Below are 19,386 nucleotides of genomic sequence, written 5' to 3'. Positions count from 1 at the left end.
CAAAAGGGTGGGTGACAGCAGCATGGAAGCATCTCTGATAATACTACTAAATCAAGGTAATGGGACATGAAGTCATATTGTCTGTCAAAACTTTTTCATGGGCTAGAGAGTGGCTCAGAGGGTAAGAGCATTTGCTGCTGTGTAAACATAAGAACCTGAGTTGAAATCCCAAGCACACACATAAAAAGCCAGGCATGTCTGTGACCATAACGCCAATGTCAGAGGGTTGGACCAAGTGGATTCTGGAAGCTTGCTGGCCAGGCAGCCTAGCCAAAACCATTAGCTTGAGGTTTAGTGAGAGACCCTGTCTGTCTCAAGAAAATAAGACAGAGAGCAATAGAGGAGTATGCCCAATGTCCTCCTCCTTTGGCCTCCACAGCTGTGCACCTGCACACTGAATGCATACACAAAATACACACACGCATACGCACACAAAATAAAACTTTACCAGTCACATGAACATTTCTTAATGTTTATATAACTTTGGTTGACGAGTCACTTTTTGAGTGAAATGTAACTCTTCTACCAAACCACAGCTGACTGCCAAAGGCTAAGGGACGCAGGCAAAAGTTTCCCTAGCATTATTTTTTACAGCTTCACCACCAGTCAAACATATGCTATACGATGAATAGTGTTTTCTTTCAAAATACAAATACACCAGTAGAACTTGCAAACTGTAAAACACAGCTTACTCACTTTACACAGTATGACATAATAAATATTTGGTCTTTACTCTCATATTTCTAATACAAAGCTCTTAAAACTTCTGGGAAACCTTCGCAGTGATAAGAATGTCTTTAGGGGATCAGAGAGATGGCACAGGAGTTAAGAGCATTTACTGTACTTCCAGAGAACCAGGGCTTGATTCCCAGAACCTACAAGATGGCTCACAACCAGTTCAGGGCATCCAATGCCCTCTTCTGGCCTCCTTGGAAACTAGGCATGGTACCCAGACACGCATGCAGTCAAGATACTCATACACATAAAATGAAAACAAATCTTTCTGTAAATTAAGAATATTTTTTTGTTTGTAGATAAGATGATTTCCAAAGTGGGAAGGAAGAACAGTTATGACTAGAAAACTGAAACTATGTCCCTAAGAACAGAAAAAAATACTAAAGATTGATATTGGTCATCCACAGCCAATAATTCAATCCATTATGCCTAACATGGGAATCATTACATGAAATTATGCAACCTGGGGGGAGGGGTTGAAGAAACCTCTGAACATTCAGCCAAGCTGAGGAAAGGTGACAGCAGCCTGGGGACCTAGAACTTGCATCCGGCCTCTGAAGTAAGTGGCAGTCTGGTGGGACTAAGCCCTATGACCTGTGACTTAAGCCCGGCCTCTGTCTTGTTGCTTTAAGCTTTACCAAAGCATGGCCAGACTGGATAAAGACAGAACATCAAGTGGCAGTCCTACCACTGTCTAACCACAAGCCACAAATCATCAACGAGTTTATATACACTACCCTAATTTTAGTACCTCCATAGAGGCCCACTGCACCACTGGGTGCAGTTTTCTTCCCTTTCTCTCTCTTTCTCTTTCTTTCTTTCTTTCTTTCTTTCTTCCTTCCTTCCTTCCTTCCTTCTTTCCTTCCTTCCTTCTTTCTTTCTTAATGATTTGTTTTATATGAGTGGTTGTTTTATATGGATGGTTGTGAGCCACCATGTGGTTGCTGGGAATTGAACTCAGGACTTCTGAAAGAGCAGACAGTGCTCTCAACCAGAGCCAGCTCTTCACCCCACAGTTTTCTATTAAGAAGGCAAGCCCACTTTCACACAGCCTTCAGAGAAAAGATGGTTTCTAGAAGGAGCTACATGAAGTAAAAGAAAATGCTTGGGACTTTGACTGCAAGTCAAGCTGGATTCAAACCCAACTCTACCCAACAACTGACTCTGCTCTTTCACAAGTCTCTTGTAGCCTCAATCTTCAATCTGTAAAGTGGGAGTGGCACCACCTAAGAAGAAGAGCTGTTATAAGGATTAAAAATCGTAAATTAAAGGCACCAGGTGCACAATAAAAGCCTAATAACTGTTCACATGTCAGAAGGAAAAGGCTGACTCATCTGAAAAACAAAACAAAGACAGTTCAAGGAAAGGCTACACTACCAGTCTGGACACCCAAGTCATTCGCAAAAAAAGGGGGGAGGAGGAGAGGACGCATAAATTTAATGACTAAACACAGTCTTTTCAAGTAAAGAGGTGGTTAGAAAAACCCTATGAACTATAATCATTAAAGTTAAGTACTCGGGGCTGGTGAGGTGGCTCAGCAGTTAAGAACACTGACTATTCTTCCAGAGGTCATGAGTTCAAATCCCAGCAACCACATGGTGGTTCATAACCATCTGTAATGAGATCTGATGCTCTATTATGGGGTATCTGAAGACAGCTACAGTGTACTTGCATATAAAAAATAAATAAATAAATAAAAAGTGTCAACTTAAAAAAAAAAAAGTTAAGTACTCAAAAATTTCCTTCCCAGATTCTACACTGTAATCCAATCAGTTTCAAAATTTCTTAACTGCCATGGTTTTGTTTGTTTGTTTGTTTGAGAAAGCTCAGAAGTAAAACCACAAACCACTTACCATTTTTCTAGAAAATTGTAGCAAGTCAGTATCTCTTTACTTGAAATGTGTAATGGAGCCTTAGAATTAGAATTCCTCCAAGATATACCAACAATGAGTGAAGGAAGATAGACTCAAAAGCCCTGGCCCACGCACTAGGAAAAAGACTTAGCACCCAATTCTAGTAATTTAGGCCATAATTCAATACACTTACGGATTCCTGGCTTTTGGTGCAGCTTTTCTATAAATTACAACACTTGGCAAGAAAAGACTGAAAATTTCTCTCTCCAGTACTGGCCAAAACGTGTACATAACCCTGTATCCTTCCATCAATTTCTATATCCAGGTTTTCTGTACAACATCCAGCAGCATAAACCTTACATTTCAGTAACAATCCACACAATGAAAGGTGCCCTCCTATTCATAGAGGAGAACCATTTTTACAGATTAGAACAAGTTGTTTAGTTTTAACTTAATGTATATAATAGGCAGTCCTCATTCCAAATATTCTCTCATGGTTAGTATTTATAATCCTAAGACTTTAAAGAAACTTCTGATGAGCCAAACAACACTCTTTTTAGTAGAGGTTACGGAGTCCTCTAGAGCACTTTCAAAGGGCAACATGATGACCCTCAGCACATTCAGGGAAGGAAGTGATCTTAGTGTTCCATGAAACTGAGATGAACACTTGTTTAAGGGCTTCTGCACAGGGTATAAAGAGGAAAGAAACCTTTTCCAGAGTCTTTAGTATTCAGCTGCAAAGGCTTCCAGACTAGAAGGCAGAGAGAGACAACAATCCATCACAGTCTATCTGGCTACGCTGACTGGCACCCTGATGCATGGTTAACTCATGCCTGACTTCTGCCAATCTCACAAGGTAAATGAGGAATAAAGGAACAGGAAACTCAATCTGTCCTTTAGTACATTTGACTCTGGCTGTGACATGGAAGTATTTTTTTCATTTATTTATATATAAATATATTTTTTTTCATTCATTCCAACTCTACTTTGAATCCATTGTTGAGGCTGGCACAGCAATTCTAAGCTTATATGAAGGTAAAAATAAATACCAGGTATACATGTAACTTGCAATTGTAAGTGACCTCTAAATAATTCCAGATAATAAATGCTATATGTGGAAAAACAATTTGAAATTTTTCACCTGAGGAAACTGCAATGGTTTGATGCCAACAAGTTTTATAACAATCTTTCGATCCAACAATTGAGAGGCTGTGGATGACTGTTATTACCAAGAATCTAGTAACTGGAGCCTTGAGGAGCCTTTCAAGTTTCAATAGCTCCGTAATAGCTCCTTAAGTGTAAGCACTGGGTAGAACGCGCTGAAAGCACTACATCCAAGGGTTGTGTTGTTCTCTTTTCTGTTCCTGGACTGACAGGGACAAGTGACATCCAGCTCTTGCTACTTGCTCCCCAGAGAGTCCTCCCTCCCATCCTGCGATTGAGAAAGCACAGGTGATCAATGAAGCTCAGGATTTTCTCTTTTGAAGGGAATAAACAGACTTTTTAAAGCTATATACTTTTAAAGGCCAGAGAAAATACTGCTGGTCACTGATTACTCAACTCTGCCTTCACCCTGCAAACACTCAGTGGTACAGTCCATAGTTGAACCAATGTGGGGGCTATTTCAACAAAAACTCTGACACTTGAATTTCAAACGTGAAATTCTCATGTTACAAAATACTATTTTCCACACCCACTGTTAACCATTTAAAAACACGAGATTACTCTTATTTCACAGGCTACTCAAGTAAGTGGGACGAGTTTGTCCCTTGTTTCTTACCAAAGTAAAGCTTAACTCAGTTCTGAAGTTAGTACACTGGACCAAAGTACTTAGTTTTCAAGTTAAGCCCTTTTTTAACTTGAGCCTTAATCTCTAGCTCTAACTACTACATAGCAATTTCTAATGAGTAAAAGTTACCCCTGATCTTTCTCTTAACCAAAGAACCCTGCATCATAAGTCCTTTCATAAAACACTACCAAGAAAACCTGTGCGTATGGTTTAGCCCATAATTCTTTCATGAAACTCCAAAAGAACCAGATGCTCCTGGCCTTGGAACCCACACACCCAAATGAACACCAGAAAACCTCTATAAAACCATTAATTTGAAGAGAGGAAGCCATTAAAGCTACTTCACAAGCAAGAAAGTTATGTAGCAAACCAGGATTCTGAAATATAAAAGAAATAAACCATACACTCTGCTGGAGTACAAAAAAGACAGCCTCCCACTCTGCGTTAGTTCATGGCAGCTTCTAAGCACACACTTTTGTCCTGGTCATTTTCATCTTTACTCACAGACATTTATTTTCATAACAAATGTATTCACCTCAAAAATAATGTCTGGCAGAGTATAGTGATGCACACTTAACCCAATCCCAGTAATCAGGAGGCCAAGGTAGGATTCTGAATCTAAGGCCATCCTGAGCTACAAAGACCCTGTCTCAAAACACTAAGAGTAGCCAAGTGGCACATGCCTTTAATCCTAGCACATAAGAGGCAGAGGCAGGCAGATCTCTGAGTTCAGTATCTGCCCCATCTACAGATTGAGTTCCAGGATAGCCAGGGCTACACAGAGAAAAAAAAACAGCCAAAGAACAAGCCAGACAGGGTCATGGAACACCTGTAATCCTAGCATTCAACTGAAGCAGAAAGATTGCTTTGATTTCTAAGCCAACCTGAACTACATAGGAGTACTAGGCCAGCCAGAGCTACAAGGCCCTGTCTCAAAATTACATACAGACAGATAGTCTGACAGACATACAGACTGACTATGGATGTGGCTCAGTGGTACAGTACTTGCCTAGCATGTACAAGTCCGGTGTTTGAGCCTCAGCACCACAGAAATAAATGAATGTATGTAGTTAGAATGCTCTCTACTGGGGAAACACTAAGACAGTGTCCACTAGAAGAATGATGATTCTTTCTGGGCTCTATAGTAACCAAGTTTTCAGTTTTTAAAATATGTTCAATTTAAAATTTTTTTTTAAAAACAAATATTGTGTGTACGTGTGTGTGTGTGCACACCCACACACTCATGTCCTGAAGAAGTCCAGAGCTATCCAATCCTGCAGGAGCTGGAGTTACAGAGTTGTGGTCTGTCTGATGTAGGTACTGGAATTGAACAGCATATTCTCTTAACTACTGAGGCATCCCATAAGCACAGTTTTTATGAGCACTTAAATCAAGCCACTGCAGTAATCACAACTGTTATCATAAATACCAACAACTGGGACACTCAACCATAATTCCTCATCATAGAGAATAATCTTTTTTTTTTTCTATCTACTGCTTGTTAAACACAGCATTTCCAAGTCCTTGTTCCACATGGGCATGAGGCATTCTGCTCCTGTATAATTAACACTGTAGTACTTCAGAACTGTCTCTATGACACCGAGCCAGCATAAAATAATCCGTAGCAATAAGCATGGTTATACAATTTAAGATTGTATACTAAGTTAATATGCACTCCTAACAATACTACATAAATGGTCATCTAAAACACCACATTCACTAGGGAATTTAAATAATGTAAATCTAGGATTCCTTCCAAAATAGAAAATGGGGTCTGAGTATCGATCAAGGATAGAACAGTTTCCAGGACCATCCCAACACCATAAAAAACAACACAACCCAGTTAATTAGCAAATAAAAATCCTAAGGCTACTATTAAACATAAAAAGGTGAAGTCCAAATGACACAAGGAATAACTCCTTACATCTCTCTGTAAAAGCAAGATGAACTAAATTCGGGCTTTTAGAAGTCCAAAGTTTGTCTAAATTCAAAGGCTTCTTTTTCTTCTGTGACTGCAAGGTTAACCACAAACTACTTAGTCAAATATGAAATACCTCCCTCTTAATTCAACAGCTGACCCATGTATGTTTCTTTAAGTGGTACCAATAGCTAATGAAAAGACTATCCGACCTCATCTAACCGGTAGAATCCCCACCGCTCATAATCCATTCATGAACTACAAGAACTCATAGCTGTACAGTTCAGATTTTAAAAACCTCTCCCTTTAAAGCTTGCACCATCTTCCTCCTCCTTCCAACGTTTCTGGTCAGCTAACTAAACCCAAGTTTAAAGGACACGTCTCACAGGCAGAGGGGGAGGGAGGGTTCCTAGGCTGGGAGCCCAGACCTGTCAAACACATTTTTTTAAGTGCTTCGGGAAAATGTCAGCCGAAATGTTCGCGAGGCCCAGTTAAATGTCTTTATAACCCTTTGTATATCCAGAGATTCGGCTAGACAAAAAGAGACCGGCTTTCGGTTTGTTCCTCGGGGGTAGAGGAAGGCTGGCCGGGTGATGGCTGGGGCGGTTTTCTGCTCAGGCCCCAGTGCCAGCTGGGTGGCCCACCCCAAAGTTGCTCGGGTCCTGAGGCCGGGCACGGATGCCGCCGACGGCCTGGGAACAATGCGGGGCTCTGGGGCGCCCACGCTGGGGCCTGGGGAGCCAGGCAGCAAAGGCTGCCCCCGCCCGTGCCGCCGAACAAAAGGCACAGCGGGGCCAGCGCCCGGGCCGGGAAAAGTTTGTGAGAGGCCGGGGCCAAGGCCCGCGCGAGCCGCCCCGCACAATGGCCCGGCCGAGCGCGGGAAGGCCGAGCGCCACGCCCCCGCTCCGCAGGGCCGCGGCCCAGTACCTGGTGCGTGTCCTTCCCGCCGCCCGCGGCCGCCGCTGGCCCGCCGGGGCCGCTCGTCATGTTCACGTACAGGGAGCGGGAGAGCGGGCTCCGCAGCGTCCACATCCTCCGCGCCAGCCACACGGACGCCAGGCTCAGGCACAGCCAGCCCGCCAACAGTCTCATCGGGGGGCCGCGGCCGCCAGCTCGGATCACCGCCGGGCCCAAGCCCAGGAGGAGGAGGAGGAGGAGCCGCCGCCTCCGGCCACCGTCGTCGCCGCCGGAGCTCGAGCCATCGCCGCCAAGTCGCCCGTGCAGCCCCCTTCGGGGCCGAGGCGGGGGGTGGGAGGAGCGGCAGGCGCGCGGCCTTCTCACGTCCCCGGCGGCCCTTTCCGGCCCGGAACGCTAACGACTCCAGGTCCGGTTTCCACCCGGTACACTTACAAACGCAGGAGGAGCGTTCTCCCTGCCCAATGAGCAGAGACTGGGAGGCCCGGGAGGTGGGAAAAAGGGCGTGCACGTTCTCTGTGGCGCCGCCTGGACTCATAATGGTGGAAGATCGGGGAGACTTCCTAAAGGGGTTATTGGGGTCTTGCCGCTCCGAGGAGGGGCTACAGGGCTTCCGGTCTTTCCTTGCTTTAGTAGTAGTAACTAGCCTGTGGGCCCCTCGACTACACCTTTGACCTAATTGTTCAATTGACTTGAGGAAGAAGGAATCTCATCCCTTTCCCCAGTTCTGACACACTCAGACACAGGTTTATTCGATAGACCAGCGCTGCACTTCTTGCTACAGTCTTGACTATTTAGTAATTTCCATCTAGGGTCAGCGAACCTCACTCCCAGCTCCAAAAGCCACCAGATAGATGCAAAGTGGAGAATCTAGGGGGGAAAGGATCCCACCGCTACTCCCAGCCCCAGCGTTCCCAAGCCTGAGAAGCTACTGTCACAGGTCTAGTGAAGAAGCCCTCATGAGTGAAAGCTCTGCCTTTGTTGGAAGCTGATGCTGGAGCACTCAACGAAATGTGATGGAAAATAGCACCGGCTCAACAACAAACGCTACAAGTTAGTTCTGGCTGCCATGTTTCCTTGAGCTGACAGAAGTTGGACTAGGCATTCCTAAAATGAGTTCGGTCTGGGGAGATTAGGCCAGATGTTTCTTAGATCATTTATAGCAGGAAGAAGCCCAATGTTTCTAAACTGAGGGTCATGAGTAGTTCCTGTGTCTCAACTTCCTGTTGCTACTAAGCTACAACTAGAGAGTGACATATCTGCTAGCCCAACTACTCACACCTTCCTAGATTTGTTAGAACATGCTTTTCATTTGACAGCGCCAAAGATTCTGTACATTAATTTTGGTATAAAACGAATTTATCTCTACATTAATTTCATCACACTACACTAAAGAGATTTCCATTTATGAAATAGTGACCCATAGATGAGAAATATCATTCCTTACCACAAACTCTTTAGGTGTTAAAGAATCTGTTTACCATTTTTCCTTAATAATATTTTGTTACCTAATATGCATAGAATATTATTCTCTCATTCTGGTATATTCCCTGACATATCTCCCTATTGGGTATAAAACCAAAGACTATACCTTACTAAATTGAGCTCAACTTTCTACAAGTACTGGTCCAACATACTTAAAAGAAGCTATAATAGTGAGTGCAAATGACTGTATTATGTCACCTCTTTTGAGTTCCAATAAAGCTCTTCTGTACCAAGCCAAAGTCTTCCTCTTTTTTAAGTAAAGGGGAGATGCAAAGCAACAGGGGTACATAAACGGGCATATTTCATTTGTAAAGACAAAGGATACAGAAAACCGTGCCCTAACTATAGATTAAGCTTGTTTAACCACAGCTCCAAGACTTCAAAATGTGCCCTCTAAACAAGAAGCAAAGATACATCTGATAGGATCTGAAGGATTTGAGGGCAACTTGACAGCTAAAAAGCCTACCAAATTTTGCTTTGTGCCTGAGCAGCTCACCTAGAAAAAATAAATTATACTCACATTCAAACTACTCTATAATCACAAACTACTTGTGTAGGTGTCATTTACATTTAGGAAGCACAGGAAGAAAGCAAAGCACAGCATAAGCAAATGAAAAGCAAATATGATAGCAAACCTTCTCATAGAGGGTAGTATCCCAGCTCCTGGCTGCTCGATCCATCCAAGAAGCCTTGCCGTCTCTCCTCTCAGCCTCCTGAATTACAAATTAGGAGGAAGGAAAGCTGCAAGAGTAAATATGCTAAGCAGAAGTTCAGACTGCCCTCTGGGACAGCCCCCTACTAGGATGTCACTACTGTACATTAAAACCTGTTATCCATGATAGGAATAGTAAGAGGCACCCCTAATACAAAAAGCCAAATATAAGCCAATATCTTTCCAATGTGGCTTTGAAATGTAGGCAGTGACACTCAAGAGTCACATACCTGCTATCTTGTGCCTGCTGACCTCAAGTGTCTAGTCTGGCTTTCTGTTCTATTACCAAAAATTGTGGCTGGGTTACTTTACAAATATCCAGGCAAGCAGCTTGTTTCTTAAGCAACTTCCCCCAACTCTTCCCTTACCTCCCCCCGCCCACCTTCATCTCCTCTCTTTAACCCTCCTTTCCTTTTCATCAGGCCTTGTTACAGGCTAAGCTGGCCTTGAACTCACAATCATCCTGACTATGCCTCACAAACAGAGGGATCACAAGAATATGCTGCCACTCCTAACTTCATATTTGCTTTTCAATTTCAAAGTACAATGTGAAGAAAAACCATAGAAAGAGAGAGAGAGAGAGAGAGAGAGAGAGAGAGAGAGAGAGAGAGGTGGATTTTCAGACTTAAAACCATTGTTGCCTCCTTGTGGAGCTAATAGTCTAAAAGGACTCCTGTAGTAGAATGTTTTCTCCATTTTTGGATGTACATGCACATATGCATGTAGGTGTGCATGTATTTATGTGTGAAAGAGACTGACTTCAGGTGTCCCCCCTAAGAATTTTGGTTTCTATTTTAAAAAACACAAATATTATGAGAATATGTTTTGTTTTAAACCTGTGTGGGATATAGGGCTACTTCAGCTTTTCTACAACAGCTATGATTTGCCTCATGCTCTAGCAGGGGCACAGTTTTGCCAGCTTCAGATAGTTTCTGTGACTGTGTGACATTTGGAATTCTGAGGACTCTTCAGAGGGTATATAAATGCTCTAATAGGTGAGTTGTTGAGTTGGTTGCTGTTGGTTGCAGTTTGTTAATTAGTCATGCACAAAGAAGAAACAACAAGAAGAAATTCAATATCCTGATCACAAAGATCAAACTTGCCCCCAAGGAACTTGATGCCCCTAATCAACAGGAAATAGTCTAATGATAGCATCATCCCTTTCCCCCCTCTCCTTTCTTCTTTCATATCTAGTGCTAGGAAGTTGAAAGGGTAGAAGAAAAATTCACAAAGTAGCCAAAAGAATGGCTACATTCCTCTGTCATAATCCAACTTTTTTTAAAGACATGGTCTGTCACAACCCAGCACACACAGGTTGTCTTATCAGCAAACTCCAATGATTTACCATATTCCCACACTCCCACAGTAGGGCTACACATACACACACACACACACAGAGAGAGAGAGAGAGAGAGAGAGAGAGAGAGAGAGAGAGAGAGAGAGAGAGAGAGAGAGGAGGGTTATATACATTCTCTACCATACCACCAATGTTGGAAATCTAAATTGAGCAGAGGGTCACTTTACCCACAGAGCCATTTCCCCAGCCCATAAACAAATGTTTTTAAGCTTCTTAATAATGTTTAATAAAAACACCTTCAAAAAAAGGTATGTTTGGCCCAACATATTAAATTAAATATGTATTACATAAAATGAGACAGACTTTGTCTCAAAAAAATGTAGTTTTAAGTGCCTCTAAAAACTAAGATTAGCAAATTATTTGTTTCAGAATTTTTGTTTCATTCGTGTTTTTCAAGACAGGGTTTCTCTGTATAGCCCTGGCTGTCCTGGAATTCAGTCTGTAGACCAGGCTGCCCCAGAATTCAGAGAGCTACCTGTCTCTGCTTCCAGAATGCTGGGATTAAAGGTGTACCATCACCACCCAGTTTTATGATCTGGATCTTAAATATCTCCCTAAGGGGAAGTGGAAACTTCTAGTTTCTTCGGAAAGTTAGTTATGTCAAATGACGGTTTGCTGGGGCACACAAGTGAAAGGATGCTAAAGCAGACACATAAAAGAATGTTTTCCTGAAGCAGACACAGGTGAAAGGATGTTTTGCTGGAGAAGACATGAAAAGGACTCATGATGAAGGAGTATAAATATGACCCCACTGACAGTGGAAGACTAGCACTGAGCAATGGTTTGGCTTCCTCTGTCTCACTATTCTTTGCTAACTACACGACTGTATTGATTCGCCTTACATAGCACTGTTGAGCTCAACTTGTGGTAACAACACCATTGAGAGAAACTTGCTGAAGAACTGCTTGTGAGGTTCCTATAGTAGTTTACCACTTTCGGGGCTTCGCCTCAGGTCTGTTGGTGAGCCTGGAGGTTTCTTTGGGATTGAGCTCTAGCTGCCAGTTTGTGCCTGGTGTCTCCCTGCCAAAAGGATTGGACTGTAGCTGCCAGTTCACGTGTGCTGTCTGCCTGCCTAGAGGACTGGTCTACAGCTGCTGAGTAGTATTTGGTGTTTGCTACAGGACTGAACTGCTGAGAAAGAAAATCGAGCTTGCCCCCAAAGAACTGTTGCTCAACAGGTCCACTTCCCCCACATCCTAATAACTCCTCTCTTCCACTGCCTCTGCTGGGTGGTAGGCTAGAGGATAGGTTGAACCCTTACTAAAAGTAGGTTGCAAAAAAACTTATGCCTACATTAAGAACCATGTGAAAAAGGGTTGGTCACTAACCTGTGGTGCTACTAGGAGGCAGTAGAATCTTTTGGAGAGGAGGCCTGGAAGGAAGTTAGGCCAGTAGTATGTGCCTTGTGTGGGTATAGGTGTACACTTCTCCCCTTCTTCCTTCTCTTTCTCCCTCCCTCTGTCCCTCCCTATTCCTTCCCCTCCTTTCTCTCCCCTTCTTTCTGCCTTTCCAACCTCCCTCCCTGACTGGAATTAGGTGAGAATTTCTGCTCCCTATGCTCCTCATCATGGTATTCTCGCCACAAAGCAACAAAACTAAGTGTCCAGGGACTAAAACAAACCTTTTCCTCTGTTAATATCCTCAATCTTTTATCACAAGAATGGGACCATGGCTAACATAGTATTCAAACTTTTTTTTTCATTAGTAAATGTGACAGGTTATTTTCTAGAAGCTTTAGTCATTTGCAATGGAATCATTCTGATCTCAGATAAACTCAAAGTCAAGATGGAACTGAAAACAGGTTGTTTTGGGTTTTTTTGTTTTGGTTTGGTTTGGTTTTTAATAGCAGCCAGGGCTGTAGCCCTGGACTCAGTGGTTAAGAGCATTTGCAGCTCTTCCAAAGGATCTGGGTTTGATTTCCAGCATCCACATGGTGGCTCACACACATCTATAAATCCATTTCCAGGGAATCTGACACCTTCTCCTGAACTCAGCCAGCACCAGACAGACAGAGGGTACACACACCTGCATGCAGGCAAAACACACCCATACACATAAAATTTAATTTAAAACAAAACGGCAGCCTACACACCTGAAGGCCTACGGTAGCAAACAAAAATGACAAAGTATGTGTCACTGGAGACCTCCCACTGGGACGTTGCACCACCTTAGCATCTGCACTCCTGAGACACAACATGGCGCCTGGGTGTGTCTTCTTGTTTATGTGATTTGAGGCAAATCACTTGGCCTCCCCACGTCTGTCTCTCTCAAATATGAAAGGCTTATTATAACACTTCAACACATGCAAAGAACTGGCTCTGCTATCACCGTTAGCTTGGATGAGCCATCCTCTCAGATGCCTTTCCCTTGCCTATAGCTGATCGATTTTACAATTCATCTATGGTAAACAGATGATGTGAAATCCTTATTGGCTATAAAATAAGACATAACTATGACGATCCTAATGTGGTCTCTGTCTCTTCATGAATTATTTTCCTAAGACCTATAATGATCATTTCTTTTAACTAACATGTCTAGGATGTGCCCATAGCTGTGCCAGTGTTTTGAATACTTGTTCTCCTCCAGTTGATGATGCTATCTGTGGTAGGAGTTTGGGGGGGGATGATGACTGTGGAACCTCTGAGAGATGGGGCCTGGCTGGCAAATCATAATCAGAGGCAGTCTCTGAAGGTTAGAGCCCAGCCCTGACTTAGGTCTGGTTCTCTGTTTCCTGGTCAGCCACACTGTGAACAGCCAGACACTGCCTCCTGGAATGCCACCATGCCTTCTCTGCCATGATGGATGGAAGACCATGACTCAGAACAAAGCTTTCCTCCCTTACTGTTTCTGTCAAGCATTTTGTCATAACAATGAGCAAACTATTGTAATGTCTAATATTATAATATTATGATAATATTATAATATTGTCCTAAGAAGATGAAGATGAGGGCAGGGGGTAAGAAATATAAAATTCAAAACCCTAAAACATTCAAACAACATCACAAATTCAGGCAGCAAACTCAAGATGCTTCTCAGAGATGCTTGTCTCATCAATGAGGAAGTCTCCTGCTTTCTGGCTTGTATAACTTTCCCACCTAATTCATCTTTTTGCCTCTGTGACAGGGATGATGGTTCACCTATTTCCAGAACATTTTAAATTGGTACATCTCCCCCCCCCCAAATGGCAATCTGATACCTCAGTTTACATTAGCAATATCAGTAGAAGGTACAAAGAAAGAAAATTTCCACACACTCAGTAATATTTGTTGAGCACAGTAGCATGTCAGGCCCTGGAATGGAAGACTAGAACTAACAAGCATAGGAATTCACATCCCTCAAGCTTTCTCTCTAGTGTGGAGGTGGAACCAAGCGTCAACCATGAAATGAGTGATAATTATGAAATGTTGAGTACTAAAATTGAATTGTATATTGTTAGCTTTAGAAAAACACAGTCTAAGTGGGAGTGGGAAGTTGGATTCATCAGGGCAAGCTACTCTAAAGAAGTATCGCTTCTTTTTTTACAAGAGGGCTTTGTGGCCCTCCTTTAGACATCCTCTAAGCTGCCAAGTTGCCCAAGTTCCTGCTGGGCTATAGGTGTACCCTGTAGTCATTCAACCCACAACCTTTTAGAATGTGAGCAATCATGGTCATAGAATCTTGAAGAAAACTGTTAAGGTTAGCACTATGCCCTACATTTATTCTGCAGTCAAATGGTAGTGGTGATTATTGTTAAGTATCTAAAATCAACCCTGCTGTCCTTGAACAAGGTACTTAAGCAGTCCCAGGGATAAGCAGCCATCACTTTCAACTTACCCACTTGAAAGGTCCAGTGTGTGTGTGTGTGTGTGTGTGTGTGTGTGTAAGCACATGTATTTATTCCTTCAAATTTCGTCCATTTTATGTAGTTTTTTTTTTTATCTCAGAAGGAGCTAGGCATTTCGGTACAAGCTGATAATCCCAGTACTTGGAAGGCAGAGGCAGGAAGATCAAGAGTACAAGATCAGTTTCCCACATTTGTACTTACACCACATTGTGTGAGAATGCTTCTGAGACTTTTGCTTTTGGCAGTGCGAGAGGTTAAATCCAGAGCCTTGTGCATACTAGGCAAGTGCTCTACCACTGACCTACATCCCCAGCCCTTGGTTTTTGGATAATGTTTCACTATGTAGCTCAAGATGATAAGCTTGAAGGGATACATGTGGCTTACACACGCACGCACACACACACACACCAAGTAAATATGGACCTTTCAAGTGAGTTTATGAGTCAGAAGTCTGATAAAAGGAGAAAGCTCTTGTTTTCATTGTTTCTGGGGGCATTTTCAAAGGTTCAGAGCTCTTTCATCTTGTTTGAAATGCACTTTCAAAGCAACCCTTATGCTTGGCCTCTTAATTGCTCTCTCCTGTACACATGTGGGTTTGGTCTTATGAGTGATTGCGCCCTGTCCACCTGATTCACAATATAACTTTAAAACACCTCATTTTGATACACTTACTTTGAAACTATAAAACCTTATTTTGTGACTATAAAACATTCAAACTTCTGTTTTATATGTAACATAAAAACATTGCCCTGGACCATAAGAATGCTTTTAAAAGATTTTTAAAATCTAAATATTTTCTAGTAGAGCAAATATGCATGTACATAAACAAAGTTATCTAGAAAAAGTTAGTGTACTGTGCAGCTGAATAGCCATGTGCCTGCTGGCATGAAAGAGGCCACTGCTTTATTGTTGCACAACTACAAAGTGGACAGAAATAAGGAAGAACATTTTGATGAAAGAGGATACTTGGGCAATCCACCAACCCAGAAATCAGACAGATCTCTCTCTCTTCTCTGGAGAAAACTGTGATTCACCTTTTAAATAGCCATATATTCTCTGGGCTTATTTTATAATTAAGCCTAGGATCTTCCTCATACTTGATGTGAGTACAACTCACTGTGGAGCTGAGGGAGAATGGGGCTTGATGAGGAAACGTAGCTGGAGCTTGGGCTGTAACTCAGCTGATAGAGTGCTCAATGAACATGCATGAAGTGCAGAGTGCTGGCCTCAATACCATATAACTGAGCATGGCTAGGGATGTAGCTCTCTGCTTGCCCAGCATACATGAAGTCCTAGTTTAGCACCTCAGCACTGCATAAACAGGACATGGTAGTGCATACCTGTAATCCCAGCACTTGAAAGAAGAAGGCAAGAGGATAAGGAGTTCAAGGTCAGACTAAGAAGATAGTGTTTTCCTTATAATCATGAGACCTTAAGTCTGATCCCCAGAACCCACATTTTAAGAAATATTTGTAAACTCATCACTAGAGAGACAGAGGCACTGGTTCCAGGTCAGTTTGTGACCACATCTTAAAAAACAAAAACAAAACAAAAAGAAGACAGCTGTGTCTGTATAATAACACCCAAGGTTGTCCCCTGACCTCCACAAACATGCACACAACCACACAACCTGCAACCACACACACACACACACACACACACACTTGGCTACACAGCAAGTTTGATATGGGCTACATGAAACCCTGTCTACACACACACACACACACACACACACACACACAGAGAGAGAGAAGGAGAGAGAGAGGGAGAGAGGGAGGGAGGGGAGAGAACCAGAGAGGAAAGAGAGGAGGAGAGAGACAGAGAGAGACAGAGAGAGAGACAAAGAGGGAGAGACAGAAAGACAGAGACATGGATAGGGAAAAAGACAAAGGAGAGAGAGAGAGACAAAGAAAGCAAACTGGAGAATCAGAAAATGAAGACCACTACAAACCAGAACATTATGCTGAAAGAGGATACTTGGGCAATCAAACCAGAAGTGGTGGTGCAGGCCTGTAACCCCAGCACCTTAGAGACTGAGGTAGGATGACTAGGAGGCAAAGGTCAGAAGGGCTAGGACAGGTGAGCTGCATAACAAGGCATCGTCTCTTTTAAACAATCAAACGAAGAACAAGAACTCCTACTATTTTCCTCTCTGGTTAAGGTGCCCCTTGTCAAAAATTCTTTTTTTCATTCAAGGTCCTAAGATAGATGAAGCCAATACTGAGCACAGCTGTTGAGTTGTTCCATTCTTAGTTTATTAGCTTTCTAAACTCAAGACACTGGGCATTTGAACCCAAAATCCTGAACGTGCTAAGTTAATTACATGCCCATCTCAGTGTAAAAGCCTTTGCTAAGAGTTTGGGATGTTTCAGAGTGTGTTCATTTCCTCCCTTGGTTTCTTTTCTCAGTGTTTGTTGTTTGTACATATAAATGCTATTGGGGTTGGTATGTTAATTTTGTGTCCTGTTACTTTAGTTATATTTATCAGCTGTAGTATTTTTCTGGAAAAGTCTTTAGGATCTCTTTGAGACAAGATTTTACTTTGTAGCACCTCTAGGTTGGCCTTGAACTCATGGTGTCAATTCTTCTGCCTCAGCCTTTTGAATGCTAGGATTATAGGTGTGAGCTACTATGTCCAGACCTCTCTTCTACTGAAGTAAAGGGGTCTTTTCAGCACATACACTAAAATTGGAGCAAGACAGAGAGGATTAACAAGCTCCCTGCACAAGAATAACAGGAAATTCTATAGAGTATTCCATATCTTTAACCTTAAGGAGTAGGTATATGGCAACTTTCAAAAGGAAGAACAAGGACCAGAAAGAAAATGTTGTTGTTGTTGTTGTTGTTGTTGTTCTTGTTGTTGTTCTTGTTCTTGTTCTTGTTCTTGTTCTTGTTCTTGTTGTTCTTGTTGTTCTTGTTTCAGGCCTATGAGAAGGTTCAGCAGGTAACTGTTTGCTACCAAGCCTGGCCTTCTGGGTTTAGCCCACTTCTCCCATGTAGATAGAAGGAGAAGAACTGACTTCTGCAAGCTGCCCTCTGACCTTCACAAGTGCATTATATAGATACGCACAGACTTAAGACACAGACATACACACAAACAAAATAAAAGTTTTTTTTAAAAAGAGAGAACATTTGCATTTATCACACTTATCACCATCCATCATTACAAATTTTTTGTGTTTTCGAACAAAAACTATCTAGCTGTCACCGCCATCTCTCCTCCCCTCACACCTTGACAGCCGACATTCTGCTCTCTGTGTCTAGGAATTTGACTCCAAGTGTCTCACATAAGTGATATCAAAGTGTTCTTCTATGGCTGACATTTCACTCAGTATAACGTACTTATCTATCCTGTAGCATGTGACAGAATGTCATCCCTAAGGCTGAGTAAAATTCACACACATTATTTACCCATTCGTTTGTCGTCTTCCATACTCCATGACTTACATCCAGCCCTATAACATCTTTATCATCAAAAAACAAATCAACATTTGCACCAGGACACAGGAGACCCAAAGCCTAGTTACTTCTATTACGCTTTTCACGTGCACATAGAAAAATCCATAATCCTGGCAATATTATGTGGATAAATGGCAATGAGGGACTTGGAGACGGCTCAGTTGATAAACTGTTTGCCTTACATGTATAAGGATCTGAGTTTGATCCTTAGGACACACATAAAACATCAGCAACAGCAGTACATGTCTGTGATCCAGCACCGGGGAAGCAGACGATCCTGGAGGTTTATGCACCAGCTAGGCTAATTAAAATGACATGCTCCAGGTTCAGTGAGGGATTCTGTGTCAAAAATAGATGATAGGTTGATAGGTAGGTAGACAGACAGACAGACAGACGGGTGGAAAGTAGTGGAGAAAGACACTCAATACTGACCCCTGGCCACCATGCATACACAAACACATCCGTGTGCGTCCTCACACACGTGTACACACATCCACACAAAATAGTGATTAAGAAAACTATTCATCTCTTACTCTCTTGCCTCTAGCTTCTCTCTGCCCCCTCGCCCTCCCCCCTTCCCTTCCCCCTCTCTCCACGTGGTCATGGCCAGCCTCTACTTCGCCTCTTTCTCCGCCATCTTCTTCTGTTTCTCTCCCCTCACCTTTGCCCTCTTCCCTAAATAAACCTCCCCCCTCGTGGAAAAAAAAAATGAAAAAAAAAGAAAAAAAGAAAAGCATTCATGACAGTCACGTTTGCTTTCATTAGTGAACCAGAAATCCTTGACCATTTCCTCAAACTCTAATATAAATGTATCTGTTCTTAGACAATCCATAAGAGAAATGGAAAAGTGTCTTCCCACATACCTTGAAAATAAGTCAGCCGGGTGGTGGTGGCACATGCCTTTAATCCCAGCACTTGGGAGGCAAAGGCAGGTGGATTTCTGAGTTCGAGAGTTCGAGGCTAGCCTGGTCTACAGAGTGAGTTCCAGGACAGCCAGGGATACACAAAGAAACTCTGTCTCGAAAAAAACCAAAAAAAAAAAAAAAAAAAGAAAGAAAGAAAATAAGTCTCACCATTTCAGAGTTCCATGACACTCTGGAATGGGAAACAATCACCTCCAAATAGCACACAACGATGGCAAAGTTTACAAGTGAAGATGGTGGTATTTTAAGAACTGTGTAGAACAAATTATCAGCTTCTCGTGACCCAAAATAATATCCTCTGACTTCGTCATGCATGCATATCACACACAGGCACACATGCATGCATATCACACACAGGCACACACACATACATACATATCACACACAGGCACACATGCATGCATATCTCACACAGGC

General features: G+C 42.6%; 1 protein-coding gene and 1 non-coding gene across 3 annotated transcripts in view; one reads left to right on the top strand and one right to left on the bottom strand.

The window, feature by feature from the left end:
• Positions 1 to 7,423, bottom strand: part of Mettl9 (methyltransferase like 9) — a 42,068-nt gene extending 34,645 nt beyond the window's left edge. Inside the window, exon 1 of one of the 2 annotated variants that reach the window (XM_028764203.1) lies at positions 7,223 to 7,423. In XM_028764203.1, the coding sequence (XP_028620036.1) occupies positions 7,223 to 7,387 (165 nt within the window). In that variant the 5' untranslated portion in view covers positions 7,388 to 7,423. The remainder of the gene's footprint in view (positions 1 to 7,222) is intronic. The other variant, XM_028764202.1, reaches the window with a different exon arrangement.
• Positions 7,424 to 17,248: 9,825 nt separating this feature from the next.
• Positions 17,249 to 17,352, top strand: LOC114618541. The gene has a single exon (XR_003710970.1). It is a non-coding gene; the product is annotated as a U6 spliceosomal RNA (small nuclear RNA).
• The last annotated feature ends 2,034 nt before the right edge of the window (positions 17,353 to 19,386 follow it).

This window comes from Grammomys surdaster, unplaced genomic scaffold (genome assembly GCF_004785775.1).
Source record: "Grammomys surdaster isolate TR1022 unplaced genomic scaffold, NIH_TR_1.0 142, whole genome shotgun sequence".
Taxonomy (NCBI): Eukaryota; Metazoa; Chordata; class Mammalia; order Rodentia; family Muridae; genus Grammomys; species Grammomys surdaster.
The sequence above is the reverse complement of the archived record's forward strand: the minus strand, read 5'-3'. Positions and strand labels throughout refer to the sequence as shown.